General features: G+C 35.9%; 1 protein-coding gene across 1 annotated transcript in view; it reads left to right on the forward strand.

The window, feature by feature from the left end:
• Positions 1-13,072, forward strand: part of LOC113463358 — a 45,478-nt gene extending 32,406 nt beyond the window's left edge. The window contains exons 11-15 of the mRNA XM_039121689.1: positions 2,523-2,639; positions 2,935-3,085; positions 3,684-3,931; positions 3,997-4,046; positions 12,975-13,072. Of these exons, the coding sequence (XP_038977617.1) occupies positions 2,523-2,639; positions 2,935-3,085; positions 3,684-3,931; positions 3,997-4,046; positions 12,975-12,999 (591 nt within the window). The 3' untranslated portion in view covers positions 13,000-13,072. The remainder of the gene's footprint in view (positions 1-2,522; positions 2,640-2,934; positions 3,086-3,683; positions 3,932-3,996; positions 4,047-12,974) is intronic.
• The last annotated feature ends 2,751 nt before the right edge of the window (positions 13,073-15,823 follow it).

The following is a 15,823-nucleotide window of genomic DNA, read 5'->3' on the forward strand; positions in this document are numbered from 1 at the left end:
ATCACTGGCAATGTCTGCTGCACTGCAGATCAGTTTAGCAAGTTGTAGAATCAATGAATGTTAGAGAACTAGAACTACTTAGGTCAAGGTATAGCATTCTTCAAATCATGTTCTGGTGGAATTGCATGTTATTTCAGGACATCAAACTGCTAAAATAGTAAAAACGTTAAATCATACAAGATCATAGGGTTTTTGCATATATTCTCTTCTAAATATGCAAAATTGCATGAATACCCTCGTAAAACTACTATTTGCATGTATATCCTTCTTTTTTTTTTTGCATATGTACCTGTATTATTTAACGTCGTTAAAAAATAGACGGTTTAAAATTAAAATGACTACAATAACCTTATGGGTAGATTTGCAAAAAAAGTTATAAGGGTATATACGCAAATAGTAACTTTCATATTTAAAAGGGTATACATTCAAAAAATTCATTAAAAAATGTCAAAACTCAGCTGAAATTTTCTAAGTCTTTTATGATTCAGTTGGATTGATAAGTCAAAAAAAGATCGAGTCACATTGTTAATTTTTTTTTTTAAGATCTTGGCTTAGTCAAGTTGGAATATTAGGTGGTCATTTTGGTAATTCTATTCTTCATTTGATTTTGATATAATTATAATTATTGAATTTATGACATCTATATATTCGTCATTATTTTTAAAAGATTGAAGCTATCAAATTTAAATTAATTATAGATGCTTAGATTAGTAAAATATTTTTTAGTGAGTTGTAAATGTTGAGTTGTTTGTTTTTGAGACGAGAATTTCGTAAAAGTAACATGATTTATTCTGTAAGAGTTGATATTAACATGATTTAATTTTATTTTGTTATCTTTTTTATTAACGATTATCTTTATTGGATTTTGATTATTTTTGATTAGATTTTTTTGAAGTGTATACCCTGCTAAATATGCGTAATTGCATGAATACCCTCGCAAAGTTGCTATTTGCATGTCTATCCATATGAAGTTTTCTTTTTGCATGTATACCCATAAGGGTATTTTAGTCATTTTAATTTTAAATCATTTAATTTTTAACGGCGTTAGATAGTATAGGTACATATATAAAAAAGAAAGTAAAAGAAGGGTATACATGCAAAATAAATATTTGATGAGGGTATACATGCAAATAGAAATTTTACGAGGGTATTCATACATTTTTATATATTTTGGAGGGTATATATGCAGAAAACCCAAGATCATATGTATCACAAGGAAACATAATAGGTAGACAACAGGGAATGGAAAAAAAAAATGAACAACCTTTTTGTATATACACTTTGATTTTTTTTGGTGGGTTAGCTCAGCCCACGGCTACATTAAATTATCTCCAACTAAATCCTCCAATTACATATTTTGGTACTGATTCTAAGAAGCAGGGTTGGTGAAATCGTCCTGAATCGGACGGTTCCGGTAGCTTCGAGCCGTACCGGCGACTCACCGGTACAGTTCCGGCAACGAAAACGAAAATCGTTGCCGGTACCGAAGAAGGAGAAGAAAAGAGAGTGCGAGCGGGGGAGGGAGGGAGATGGAGAGGGAGGGAGGCGGGCAGACGCTGGCAGAGGCCGGCGGAGGGTGGCGGGAACGAAATAGGGGAACCGACCGTTGCCTCCGCCGGCCCTTCATCGGCCTCCTCCATCGTCCGCCTGCCTCCTCTCTCCCTCTGACACGGCATGACGCGGTCCCGTACCGCCTAGTGCCATCGGAGAACTAGTACGGTGCTCAGTATCTGTTCCGCTGACCTTGGTAAGAACACAATTACATCTACCGAAGTTCAAAGACCAACCTGCTGGAGTATTGCCTTCGTGTATTATAGTTTTATTTTTTTTCTCTTAAAGTCTATTAGTTTAGCAGTGACAATATATATTTGAAATGAGAAGTCAATCTCTCAATGTTGAATATTGTCTGCTAGCATACTTCCCGGTCCTCTTCAATTGATATATTCTTCTTCCCTTGTTTGATCAGTTGGTGTGATTTCTTTGAGTTGTCTATGCTTTGCAGTATGTATTTGTATTCAGAGTTCTTAAATACAAAAAAGGCAGATATAAGCATTGTGTTAAAATATTTGAACTATGGATGATAACCAAATAAGTTTTGCAGGTAAGAATAAATCACAATTGGTGCACATTCTACCTCTCCTTCTGTCTTTATTGTTATAGAAAAAAGTGGATTTATTTGAAGTCATAGCTTCATTCAAAATAATCAGTTCTGATATTGACAGAAACATGCTTGAACTGAATTTTTATCAAAATTGGTGTCATGTTCCAGTTTGGTAGGATAAGAATTCGACTTCTCAGAGGATAAATATTGTTGGGTTGATTTTAGTCCATCACCTAGGATTATCCGCAACCTTTCGGTTTGAACTAATTTGGGGTTAATGCTTAATTGCAAGTTCCGTCCATTGCTTATATTACTTATATAGTTGTCTTTTGTTGTTTTTGAATACTTTGATCCTCTTTTTTCTTTTTGCTGTTATTTTTTGTGTAATACCCACTTATTTTTCATGTGATATCTTTTGCAGGCAATTCCTTTTCTTGTGGGATGCCCAGCATGCTTGAGGAACTTTTTAAATCTTTTCTGCGAGCTCTCTTGCTCTCCAAATCAAAGCCTTTTCATCAACGTGACTTCTGTGATGAAGGTCCTTTTTCTTTATACCCATAGTTTATTTGTAGACAAGGATTTAAGGTTATGGCTTCCTAGTAGATAAACTACTTAATAGTTAACATCTGATTGTTCTTTGTGATAATTTATTGTTCCAGTTCATGATGTTAAAGATTGGGTTCGCACTGTTTTTCCTCCCCTCACCCGCTTCTTTTTGAAGTGAATGGCATTTATATATGGAATAAATATTGGATTATGATTAAATTATAAATAACTGCCTACGATGTACAGTCATATTTATACTTTTAAATTGCATTCTTATGTGGTTGCAGGTCAATGACAGTTTGACCGTTGATGGCATAGATTTTTATGTAACTAGTCAGTATGTAGAGGAGTTATTTAATTCATGCAAGGATGTGAAATTTGGGACTATGAACACTCGTGCAATGGATTTTGTTGGTGCAGGTGCTCAAAATTACAAAGGTGAGAAGTGCCAAGGTTTTATGTCTAACTCATGCATGGTTGCAAGTAGGACCTAAAGTTCATCTATCTTTGTAATTGCCTTGTCTATCATGCCGAATGAACTAAGCAGAGTAAGAGAAGAAAAAGTATGGATGCCCTTTGGCCTAGGGATATTTTTCATATGACAGCAACATAATTTAATGAGGGAAATAAATTTTTTAACTTTTGAACATGTTGGTTTAAATTGTCTATCAATTATTGCTAATGCTTACATAACGTAAAAATGATCATATTACTGTTCTCATTGTTGAGTTGAACCAGTAAGTTGTTGAAGATTTCCCTTGTACCTATTCTCTTCGGATGTTCTCTCTTGGTCCTGCATTATTTTATTGTATCAGCATGTGCTATTTACGGTGCTGTGTTATAACTTTGATCTCAAGTCATGCCATCATTGCATTGGTATCTTGATTTATGCCCTTACATTTAGCTGGATAAACAATTTCTAAACCTGGGAAGTTGTTATCTTCACTAGCTTCTTTGTTATGTTCAACTGGCGGAATTGTAAATCTTGCTTCTATTTATGGTTGGTTTAACCTTATGCTTCTGATTGCTTTTCCAGAGTGGCTTGCATTTATTGGTCATCAGGCAAATCCCAATGAACCTGGTTCACCATATGCAATAGCCTTTCGAACAAATCTTAATGATTCAGTCAGGATGAAGCCTATGAATGTTACAGTTTATTCATGTGGTGACCCTTCTCTTGGCTGTTCATGTGGTGATTGTCCTTCATCTTCTGTATGCTTTGATTCTGCTTCACCTGCTCCTCATGAGAAACAAGCCTGTGCTATTAGAATTGGTTCTTTGAAGGTATAACTTATCTTTCCTCTGTTGCTTTTTGATGTGATAAAATCTGATGACATTTGTTTCCTTAGGTCATTGGGATAATGTGGAACTATCAAAGGATAATAGGCAAAGTAGTAAGGTACACCGTCTCAGTACCGGGCCTCCTACTGTGCCACACTATTGCTGTATCAGTATGTTAAGATACGTAGATGGTTCAACATATGGAGTGTTGGTACGCTCCCATACTATGTATTGGTACCGAACTGGTATTGTATGGTATGATGCTCCATATCGTCCGGTTCGGTGCGTTATGGCAAATCTTGCAAAGTGGTATATACATGCATATCGTGAACTGAAATAATGCATATCGTGAATTGAAATAATGCATGGATTAATTAATCTTATTATCATCTTTCTTCTTGTAAAAATGGAAGACCTTTTGAAATATAGCGGGATCTTATTATTAGGGAAGGAAATTGGTCCCATTTGTATACCCCATTCCCCACCTTGGCGCCCCCGCCCCCAACCAATAAAAAAAGGGGGGGGGGGGAGGGGGGGGGCTCACCTTGGTTGCACTTGTTATCCAAGTTTTGTATATGATGACATCTGTTTCTTTAAGTCACTGGGATAATGTAGAACTATCATTTTGTGCATAGGATAATAGGCAAAGTAGCAAGATATATCGTCTCAGTACCGAGCCTCCTACCATGCCACATTATTGTTGTCGGTATGTTACGGTATGGGGATGGTTCAGCGTACGGAGTGTCGGTATGCCTCCGTACTATGTATTGACATCGAACCGGTACTGTATGGTATGTCCCGTATCGTCCGGTTCGGCACGGTACGGCAAACCTTGCAAAGTAGTGTATACATGCATATCGTGAATTACAATAATGCATGGATTAATTAATCTTATTATCATCTTTCTTGTAAAAAGGGAAGACCTTTTGAAATATAGCGAGATCTTATTAGTAAGGAAGGAAATTGGTTCTATTTGTATTCCCCATCCCTCCCTTTGGCGCCCCCTCCCCGCCCCCCCCCCAAAAAAAGGGGGCCCTCACCTTGGTTGCACTTCTTATCCAAGTTTTGTATTGATCTCAATACCTTTCTACCTCTTTATCTTTGCCTCAATTGTGATCTTGATCCTTCAATTAATCTTGATTTCTGAATCTTGCTCTAGATATATTACAATCCTCATGCAATACATGGGAATGGACTAGAATCCCTAAGAACAGCCACACATGGAGCCTTTGTCCTAAGTGTCAATATTACATGGTGCAGACATGAGAATCATATTTAGATGTATAGTCAAGTGTCTGACTCAGTAAGAGGAAAGAAAAAAAGAAGATATGTGGATGCTTAAGATTGATGTAGGATGGAAGGAGGAGAGGGAAGAAAAGGGAAGAACGGGAGGGAAGAAAAGGGAGGAAGAAGGAGAAGAAGAATCAGAGGTAGGGCCAACTCAATATTCTCAAATCTCAATAATAAAGAACTTGGGTTCTTAATTACATATTAGTGGGTATTTATAAATCCAAAATCCTAATAAGAGTCCATGTAGAAATAAAATATTGAAGTCCTCAGAAAACTCTAGTCTTAATAAAAATAGAGTTCCCAATAAAAATAAAATTCTCTTCTTTTCAAATAAAATAATATTAGCCTAAATAAAATAGAATTTTTCTAATTCCTATATTTACGCCTAATAGTGGTGTGCCTAGATCTCTTATAGAATGATCCGTCAAAGATACTATATTAACAGAATTATTTTTATTTATACCTTTACATATTATTTGTTTAAACATCAATGTCTTTCAGCATATTTGTTTCTTGTCCAAACTTCCCAGTTGACCTAAGGGTATAAGAAAATTAACATTTTTCCAAAGTTGATTCAACACTTACATCCTCGACCAATTTCTAGTGTCAAATTGGAGAGTGAAAACTCATTGTTGGAAGAGTCCAACTGTTGACCAATCGCTGAAAGCTGCAACGAAGGAACTTCATTAGTATCCAAGTTTCTGACATATATCCAATTCATTGTGAAGCTGGATGTGTGTGCCTATGTAAGATGTCAAATCACAACCTCAACCATGACTAGATCTTATCATAATGTTGACCTTCTTGTCTAGGATCATACCTTGTTTCGTGAACATGAGGTAATATTTTTTGGCCCAATCTTTTTTTGTAGCTCTTAGTGCAACAAATTCCTTACTAAAGACTTAGATCCACTTCTTCATGAAACTTAAAGAAAAAGTTAATCTTCCAAATCACTTACTTTGGATGTCCAAAAATACATGTCTTGATTTTCTATTTCAACAATCTCAATAACTGTACGTTGTTTATTTCAATTCTTATCTTATTATAGACCGAGTCAAATCCTAGTCTCATTTCTATTGCAGGTTGATTTATCACTTATGCTTTAAGTCATAACTTAAACATTCATTCCAATATACCAGTTATATCCCCAATTCATTTGTTAACTAAGATCCAAATCTAGTGCTACTTCAAAGCTAACTTTGTTTCTTGATCGAACCGGGATCCGTATCGGTCAAGGATCGCCGAACCGGTACCGAGTGCTGTACCGGTCAGCTCCCGATACAGTTTGGTACCAGTTCAGACTGAACCGAACCGGTATTGAACTGGTTAGTGTCGGTTCTCGCTTGACCGATACAGATCGGTATCGGTTCGGACCAAACCGGTACCGAACTAGTTGGTGCCGGATCACGCACCGGCACCCTAATTTTTGTTTTTGGAGTTCTCTCTTTTCGATCTTTTATGAATTTAAGTCTAATTTGATATTTTTTTGATGCTTTCTGATGTTTCTAGGATTCCAGTTTAAGCTAGATGATGCATCTTATTGCTTTAAAATGATATAAATCATAAAATGAACAACATAAAATATCTTCAAACCAAGATACAATCAAATTACATACTTTTAAAGTCCAACAGACATACATAATGATATTTAAAATCGAGTCGAGTGGCGATACCTCTCGTAGATATCCGAATCATCAGCATAATCAGAAAGCACATCAACCCATCCCTCTGTCCAAGCGATATTGGAGTCTTATATGTTCATCTCATAAGGAATGCGTGTCGAGTTATAAGCACTTTCGGATCTCTCGCAGAAGTTCTAGCTTTGAGGTGTTCTTAGTTGATAATACGGCTGTAGAGGGGACCATCCGACTATGCCGGTAGCAAGATCCGACCCGTGAGATGCTCTGAGGTACGTAGGATAGTAGCCACCGAGTCTGAGTCGAACCGGACGGAACCGGCTAAAAATTACCGGTTTCGGCTGGAATTATTGAGGTTCCGACCCCTATGGGGTTGGAACTATTTTCCTATAGCGAACAAACTCAGTATGGGACCGGGTTGGCTCGATTCGGCTTGAACCAAGCCGTACGGCCCGGTTTGATCCGGTTCGGCCTGGTTCGGCAATCCTTGGACTACCGATCGATCGGCGGGCCGGAACTGGCATACCAATTTTTTTAAATATTTTCTAGTTTGATTAATTGGTAATTGATTTTTTCAACTTTTACAATGATTTTAAGTATAATTTGATATTTTATGATGTTGCTATGATCCTAGTATAACTTAATGATGCATTTTGTTGTTTTAAAGTAATACAAAATATAAAATGATTAGTAAAATATTGGATGTTACAAGAAGCAATATGAAATATTCTAAAATCAACTAGTGAGGTAAAAAATATAAAATAATATAATTAATTATATATATATATAATACAATAAACATACCGATATCTAAAATCTCATCGAGTGATGATGCCTCTCGTAGATATTCGGATCGTTAGCATAGTTAAGAGGCACCTTAGCCCATCCCTCTAACTAAGCTGCATTGTAGTTTTGAATGTTCATCCTATAAGGAACGTACTCTAGGTTATAGGCACTTTCGGTTCTCTCGCTGAAGTTTTAGCTCTGAGGTGTCCTCTGGCCGATAATACGACTGTAGAGGAGCTCATCCAAATATGTTGGTAGCAAAATCTGACTCGTAAGATGCTCTAGGCTGCGTAGGGTAGCATCTAGACGATGTCTCAAATACACCATATTTATATCCATATTTGTATGGGTTATAAGCTGCATGTGGCTACGGATAGCAGGATCCAACATACAACTTGGAATTTGATACATCTATTTTTTTTTGAATTTTATTTTATTTTTTTATTTTTCAATCTAAAAATTATTTAATTTTTAAAAATTATATATAATCCTACAATTAAAAATTTTTATGTGATCGTGTAGATCATCCATAGATTTACAACATACATAAAATTAAGCCAAAATCAAAAATTTTAGTATGATCTCTTGTTATTTTGCAAATTTTAAGATATATTTTGGTATTTTAAAAAAAGAGAAAATGAGATAGGGAAGAGGAAGCATACCTTATTTACGGTCGGATTCTTCTTCAATCATGCTGAATCAACGTGTCTTTCACCGTGGGGAAGGGGGTTATTCGAATAGGTAGCTTCTCGGGCCTTCCTACCTTTAAACCAGAAGGAAGAGAGAGGGGAGGGGGGTTGGTTCAGAACCGATCCGACTTGGTGCCAACCATTTGGTTCGCACCAGTTCCGCATAGAACTGGCTAGTTTGGATCGAGTCCGTGCGGTTCGCGACAGGTTCCGGCCGGTTCGCGATCGATTCCCAAAAAAAAAGGTGAACCGACCTGGTCCCCCTACCGGTGCGGCTCGACCCGATTTGGCCCGGTTTGGCAAACCTTGTTCTTATTAAAGTTATAATTGAACTATTGGTATAAGTTTCAGTCTATACAATTCTAGATCTTATTTTTTATCATTCTTTGATTGACCAAATGTCTTTTCAAATTGCTTGAAAGTTTATACTAAAGATTCTTTTGCTATCATTTATTACATTATACGAATGTTCACTCAAATTGTGAATAATTGGATTTAGGAGCCAAGACAACCATATGATTTTAGGACATGAAAATACTAATAGTGTTATACATTTTTGATGCTGGAAACCTAACTCACGATATGATTTGGGCAAGGTCTGCCGAACTAGTATCGGGATCCGTACCGGTTGGCGAGCCGGTCATTACGGTACTAGTTCGGTACCATACCAATACGTGGTACCCAAAATTCTTTTTTTAAGTTTTTTAAATTTGATTAATTGGTAATCAACATCTATTTTTTTAAGTTAATAAAGTTTGATTATTTTTCAACTTTTTCAATGATTTTAAGTATAATTTGATGTTTCTATGATCCGGTATAACCTAAATGATGCATTTTGTTGTTTTAAAATTATACAAATATAAAATAATTAATGAGATGTTGCATGCGACAAAAAGCATGACATTTTCCAAAATCAATTACTAAGGTAGAAAATATAAAATAATATAATCAATTATATATATTTAAATTACAATATACATACTGATATTTAAATTTTCGTCGAGCGGAGATGTCTCTCGTACATATCTGGATCATTAGCATAGTCAGGAGGTACATCAGCCCATCCCTCTAACCAAGCAGCATTGTAGTTTTTTTCTTTATGGTTCCATTCCTGCAGGTTTATTAGGTATATCAGTTTATCAATTATTTAAACATAGCAAATTTTTGTTACGATTAAGATATTATTTTTTACCTTAGAAAATGCATTTAATTTATCTAATACATAGTGCTAATTTTTTATATTTATTTATTTATTTATAATAATTTTTAAATTAAAAAATATGTTTAAATACCATAAATTCAGAAAAATATGTTTTTTACTTCAAAAAATACTTTTGAAATATGTATTATGTACTATTTAATTTTTATATATTTTTAATTATTTTTAATTAAAAAAATAACTTTTGAATCTAAATTTTTTAAAAATTAATTTGATCTCAGATCCATATAGAACCCTATTATGGATGCTACATATATTGTTTCTAGGCCCATGGGTATGCATCAAAGGCTACTTATTTCTTAATTTTTCTTAAAATTTAGGCTTAGACTCCTATCTAAATGATCACCTCAAAACTTAAATAAATGCACAACAAATTTGGCTAGAGAATAGTTTGCATGCCCCAAAATATGCTTCTGATTTATATTTTTTTTGAATTTTATTTTATTATTTACTATTTTATTTTAAAATAAAAAAAATATATTTTTAATTTTTAAAATTATGTGTAATTTAAAAATTAAAAATTTTTATGTGATTTTATAGATCATCTATAGATCTACAACATATCATAAAATTAGGCCAAAACCAAAAATTTTGGCATGATCTCTCCGTATTTTGCAAATTTCAAGGTATTTTTTGACGTCCAAGAAAATAAAAAAAATGAGATAGGGGAGAAGAAGCATATCTTATTTAGGGTTGAATCTTCTTTCAATAGTGTTGAATCAGCGTGTTTTTCACTATGGGGAAGGGGGTCTTTGAATAGTTTGGAAAGGCTTGAGAAACTTCGCGAATAGGGTTCGTTTAAAACAAAAGAAAGAGGGGAGGAAGGCAGGTTCGGAAACAGTTCTGGTTCGCACCGGTTCAGCACGGAGTTGGCCGGCTCGGACTGAGTTTTTGCGGTTCACGATTGGTTCCAGCTTGTTCCGACTAGTTCCTATCAATTCGGGACCGGTCCGGGGTGTTCCTATCGGTTTGGGACCGGTTCCGGCTAGTTTGGAGCCAGCTTCAAAAAAAATAGGTGAATCAACTTGGTCCCCTACCGGTTCGGCCCGGTTCAACCAACCTTGGATTTGAGGTTCATATAGTTTACTATAAGATTCAATTTGTCTTGATGTGTTAAGGTCAATATTTGTTTGCCACTTTGACCAGTTCGGCCTGGTTCGGCAAACCTTGGATTTGAGGATCATCCAATTTACAATAAGATTCAATTTATCCTGATGTGTTAAGGTCAATATTTGTTTTGATCTGAAAGTTACATGATGACCGACAACTTAGTTAATCTGTCTGCTTTGTTACCAGATCGGCTCTGGTTCTTCATGCTTACTCTGATATCTAAAATAATATTTCATAAAAATATAAAATAATATAATTAATTATATATATATAATACAGTAAACATACCGATTTCTAAAATCTCATCGAGTGATGATGCCTCTCGTAGATATTCGGATCGTTAGCATAGTTAAGAGGCACCTTAGCCCATCCCTCTAACTAAGCTGCATTGTAGTTTTGTATGTTCATCCTATAAGGAGCGTACTCTAGGTTATAAGCACTTTCGGTTCTCTCGCTGAAGTTTTAGCTCTGAGGTGTCCTCTGGCCGATAATACGACTGTAGAGGAGCTCATCCAAATATGTTGGTAGCAAAATCTGACTCGTAAGATGCTCTAGGCTGCGTAGGGTAGCATCTAGACGATGTCTCAAATACACCATATTTATATCCATATTTGTATGGGTTATAAGCTGCATGTGGCTACGGATAGCAGGATCCAATATACAACTCGGAATTTGATACATCTATTTTTTTTTGAATTTTATTTTATTTTTTTATTTTTCAATCCAAAAATTATTTAATTTTTAAAAATTATATATAATCCTACAATTAAAAATTTTTATGTGATCGTGTAGATCATCCATAGATTTACAACATACATAAAATTAAGCCAAAATCAAAAATTTTAGTATGATCTCTTCTTATTTTGCAAATTTTAAGATATATTTTGGTATTTTAAAAAAAGAGAAAATGAGATAGGGAAGAGGAAGCATACCTTATTTACGGTCGGATTCTTCTTCAATCATGCTGAATCAACGTGTCTTTCACCGTGGGGAAGGGGGTTATTCGAATAGGTAGCTTCTCGGGCCTTCCTACCTTTAAACCAGAAGGAAGAGAGAGGGGAGGGGGTTATTCGAATAGGTAGCTTCTCGGTCGGATCCTTGTTACATGATGACTGACAACTTAGTTAATCTGTCTGCTTTGTTACCAGATCGGCTCTGGTGCTTCATGCTTACTCTGATGCTGATCTTCAGGTAATCTTGTTGATTGACATTCCACCATGAGCTTCTATATCATTTCTCTAGAGATTCTTATCTATTGGAAGAGCAAGAAGCTAGACATGGCATCTCCACTGTAGTGCTTAGGCAGTGTATTGTTCCCTAACTTATGCTGCTGTGTGGAGATGGTGATTTGTTTGTCATCTCTTGCAAATGAGTGTTGCCTTAGCAATTCTTCTCTCTTATGTCGTTAGCTCCATTATTGCAATCCATACTGTGGATAATCTAGTTTTACATAAGTGGACAAAACATATTTAGGTTGATTGCTGCATTTTGCCGCTAATTTTATCCTTGTACCTTTTACTCATCTCCTATGTTTTTCAAGAAGACCCATACTGCCATGCATTCTAAAGATTTTGTTAGCAAATCCTTGCTCATTGATCTGATGTTAATTTGAGCAGTAGAGTCAAAGATAATTTATACCCAATTATGTATGCCATAAGTTATTTCTATTTCTATTGTCGTCAGAAACAATGCATAGGGGCTTGTTACCATTGTAATTGTGTATATAGATGAGAGTAATTTGCCCCTAAATGTGAGTCCTGCAACATTGTGCAAGCATCTGACTATCTTTCCTCAAATTTTGGACGTGATTCAGTTACCACTGAATCTTACAGTTGATTTCAACAATTTAATGGATCTCTAACTAACAAGGATATAACTAGGTCTTTTGTCAACAATGATGCTACATGGATGATATATTGGTGCAGTCCAACGAGGAAACTAGTCAAGGGTAAATCCACCTCCCATTTTGAGCCTGAAACAGTAGAATTGTTATGCTGTCCACTTGAATGCCTTTATCTAAATAATATATAAATTTGATAGTTTTGGAGTGACAAGTCTACATTTTATTCAGTAACACTAACAAACGGTTGGGACAATTAACTTTACACAGTTGACATCTGAAACAATAGGTATTCTTGGGATTTTGTTTGTAAAACCATTTGTAAGTTTACATCTTTCTACCTCATTTTTTTCATATATAATAAATGTTATGATTTTTTTTTTCCAGTAAAAATTCTGTAATTTGTGATTCATTTTAGGATTGTCTCATCTGTTGTCCTTTCTGATTTAACACATTTATCTTTTGTTGCTGGCAGGTCAAATGTTTGGATGTTTCATTAGCAATTTTGTATTTTCTCTTAGTTTCTGCTTTTTCAGTATGGTGTTGGTTACACAGAAAACAAGAAAGAACAGGTCCTTCAGAACAAAAACTTTGGTGAATGTTATGGGTGAAAATGAGCTCCTTTCTGTTAATAAGCAGGAAATTTCTACTCAGGTTACTCAGGTGCATATTAATTTATATTGTAATTTTTTGTATGTTTTGCTCTTGATTAAGGTTCGCTGTCTCGCTTCCAGACCCCATACCATCCTATTATAGTGTTGGTTCGTACCAGTTTGGTTCGAGACTATGTACCATTTTGGTACCAATACAGTACGGTACCGATCAGTACGATGACCTTGCTCTTTTTATCCAACGATCATAGTGCTGTTATTGTTATCATTTTTTTCTCTTTTTTGCGTTTTAGACGGTATGCTATTTTGTACCTGGAAGTGTTATCAGCTTATCTCTTGCCCAGTAAAATATTCAGATTTCAGTGATTGCGTTTTCCCTTTTTCGTCTTGTTGCATTTGTGCTTTAAAATCTTTCATTTATTTTTCTTAAGAATTTGTAAAATTGCTCGTTGACTAAAAATTTAATTCTTTATAATCGTAATGATAATATTGATAACCTTATCTAGCTTGTTCTAATGTTTACTCTGCATTGCCTTCTTTAGTTTTTATCTTTTTTTTTTTGGTTCTGCAACAAATTTATCTTATTAAATGTTGGAGTCATGCCTCCAGAGTAACCAGACTTGACTTGGTTCCTTTCACGTCAAAATTTTAGACCTATACTAAACCCCTTGGCTAATAGGGTTGGGTTTGGTCAGGTTCTTGGAAATTTTTTTGTGACCCATCTGGTCATTCATATTGGGGCAAGTCATGCATGACCCAAACCCAACATATGGTATTCAGGTTCAGCTTCGATGCAAGATAAAAGAAGAGCACACTATTCATTCTATTTAGAAGGAAAATTAATAGTGATGGGATAACCAGTGGATAGAACTAAGAAAGGATGTTGGTGTGAAATGCTTCCACTAGTGTTGTTAACAAGGATGCAGTTCAAGCATAACTGAGCCATCAACCTATAAATAATATAGCCTCAATATCTAAACTCCAAAGCCCAAACCAAGACATGGCAACGGGATGTGATAGAAAGGTTAGGTATTTTAAAGTCCCAAGACATGGCAACATGATACATGATAGAAACGTTAGGTGTTTTGAAGTCATGGTTCTTTAGCTTGAGTAGGATTGGACCATGCCCGGTCAGGCTAGTTCATCCAATTTTTGACCTATTTTATACATGGCTAGGATTAGAGAAAAGGAGCAACCCATAGCCAAACTGATAATGGAAAAAGCCATTTTTCAAATCTGATCAAAATATTGGGTTCAAGGTCCGCCGTACCGGTACCGGTCGGCGTACCGGTGGCGTACCGGTCCCGTACCGGTGGCGTACCGGTCCGAACCGGTGGCGTACCGGTCCGAACCGTTCTCGTACCGGTTCTTCAATAATAAACTATCGGTACCGGATTCCACGCTGATCCGGTACCGGTCCCAGGCCGGACCGGTACGGCAGACCATGATTGGGTTCAATCATGCCTAAGTGTGGACTAGGTTGGATCATAGGTTGTCCCGACCTGTTTGTGAAACTGAAACATTGTATTGTTTTTTTGAGGATCTTGATGTTAGAATTGACTCGCCACCCATTCATGTCGAACTATTAGGTGGATGTAAAATCCAAAGATATGGAAAACCTATGCGAACTACTATGCTAGGATGCTTCAATGTGTGAACCGCTTAAGTCACATGGAATGATTTGCATATGTTAACAAATGAAGAGGTAAAATAAAAGGAAAAATAACTCTTCGATCTCTTTCATCTTATGGGCACCATTTCCATTTCTCACCAGATCTTATATTTTCCTTCAACCATCACCACGGTGGTTGATGCTGGAGAAGTTTAATCTCCATCTCTTCTATACTCGTGTCTCGTGGTAGCCTGATGAGGAGGCCACACCTAGAGATCTTGTTGTAGCCATCATTTTATTGTGGTAAACGCTAGAGCATACCATGCCATGGAAAGGAGAAGAACTTGGTGAAGATGAGGCACGACAAGAGGCATAACGGCTCCATTGTAAGAAAAATTGAAGCAAGGTTGATGAGAGGGCGGCGGCGGCGAGGCATTAGAGGCAATGGAGGCAATATTGGAATGGAGAGGCATCATAGAGAACGGTGGGTGGCCTCTGTAATCCGTAATTTTACAAGACAACAAGGTGTTGAAGGGGGCTAGGTTATTTTAAGTTAGAAACATGGTTTGACCGCTAATTAGTGTTCAACTATGACTCAAGCGTCAAAATGGTTTGGATCGGGTTATTGGGTTCTGGTTATAATTCAAACGATGGAGACATTGGCATGTTCTCTTGTTATAATTAACATTCATATGTCAAAAGGGTTACCTGAATCAAAGAGTTGGAATGGGAATTGGAGACTGGAAAATAAGGGACCATTCCTGTTTCATTTTATGCACACAAAATGTAGGACTGACGGGAAAGAAAGGAATGGTAGTTCCCCATTTTGATATCTTAAGTTTGTTTTACTTACAATAGAAGTAATTGTACATTAATTTTTTATTATACCTTGGACTACGGAATAGCACCAAATTAAAGTGACAACCAATATAATGGTTTTGGATGCCTTCTATTATAAATTTCCATTTTGTTAGTTTCATATTAGTTTATTTGACATTCTATTGTTTTATTTGAGTTAATTATCCTTTTGGTCCTCCAAGTTTAGTTCGTGTTGCCCAAGGTGACAACCCAAGTGGGGGGGTGAATTGGGTTTTTCTGAAT

This window comes from Phoenix dactylifera, unplaced genomic scaffold, assembly GCF_009389715.1.
Source record: "Phoenix dactylifera cultivar Barhee BC4 unplaced genomic scaffold, palm_55x_up_171113_PBpolish2nd_filt_p 001186F, whole genome shotgun sequence".
In the NCBI taxonomy this organism is placed as follows: Eukaryota; Viridiplantae; Streptophyta; class Magnoliopsida; order Arecales; family Arecaceae; genus Phoenix; species Phoenix dactylifera.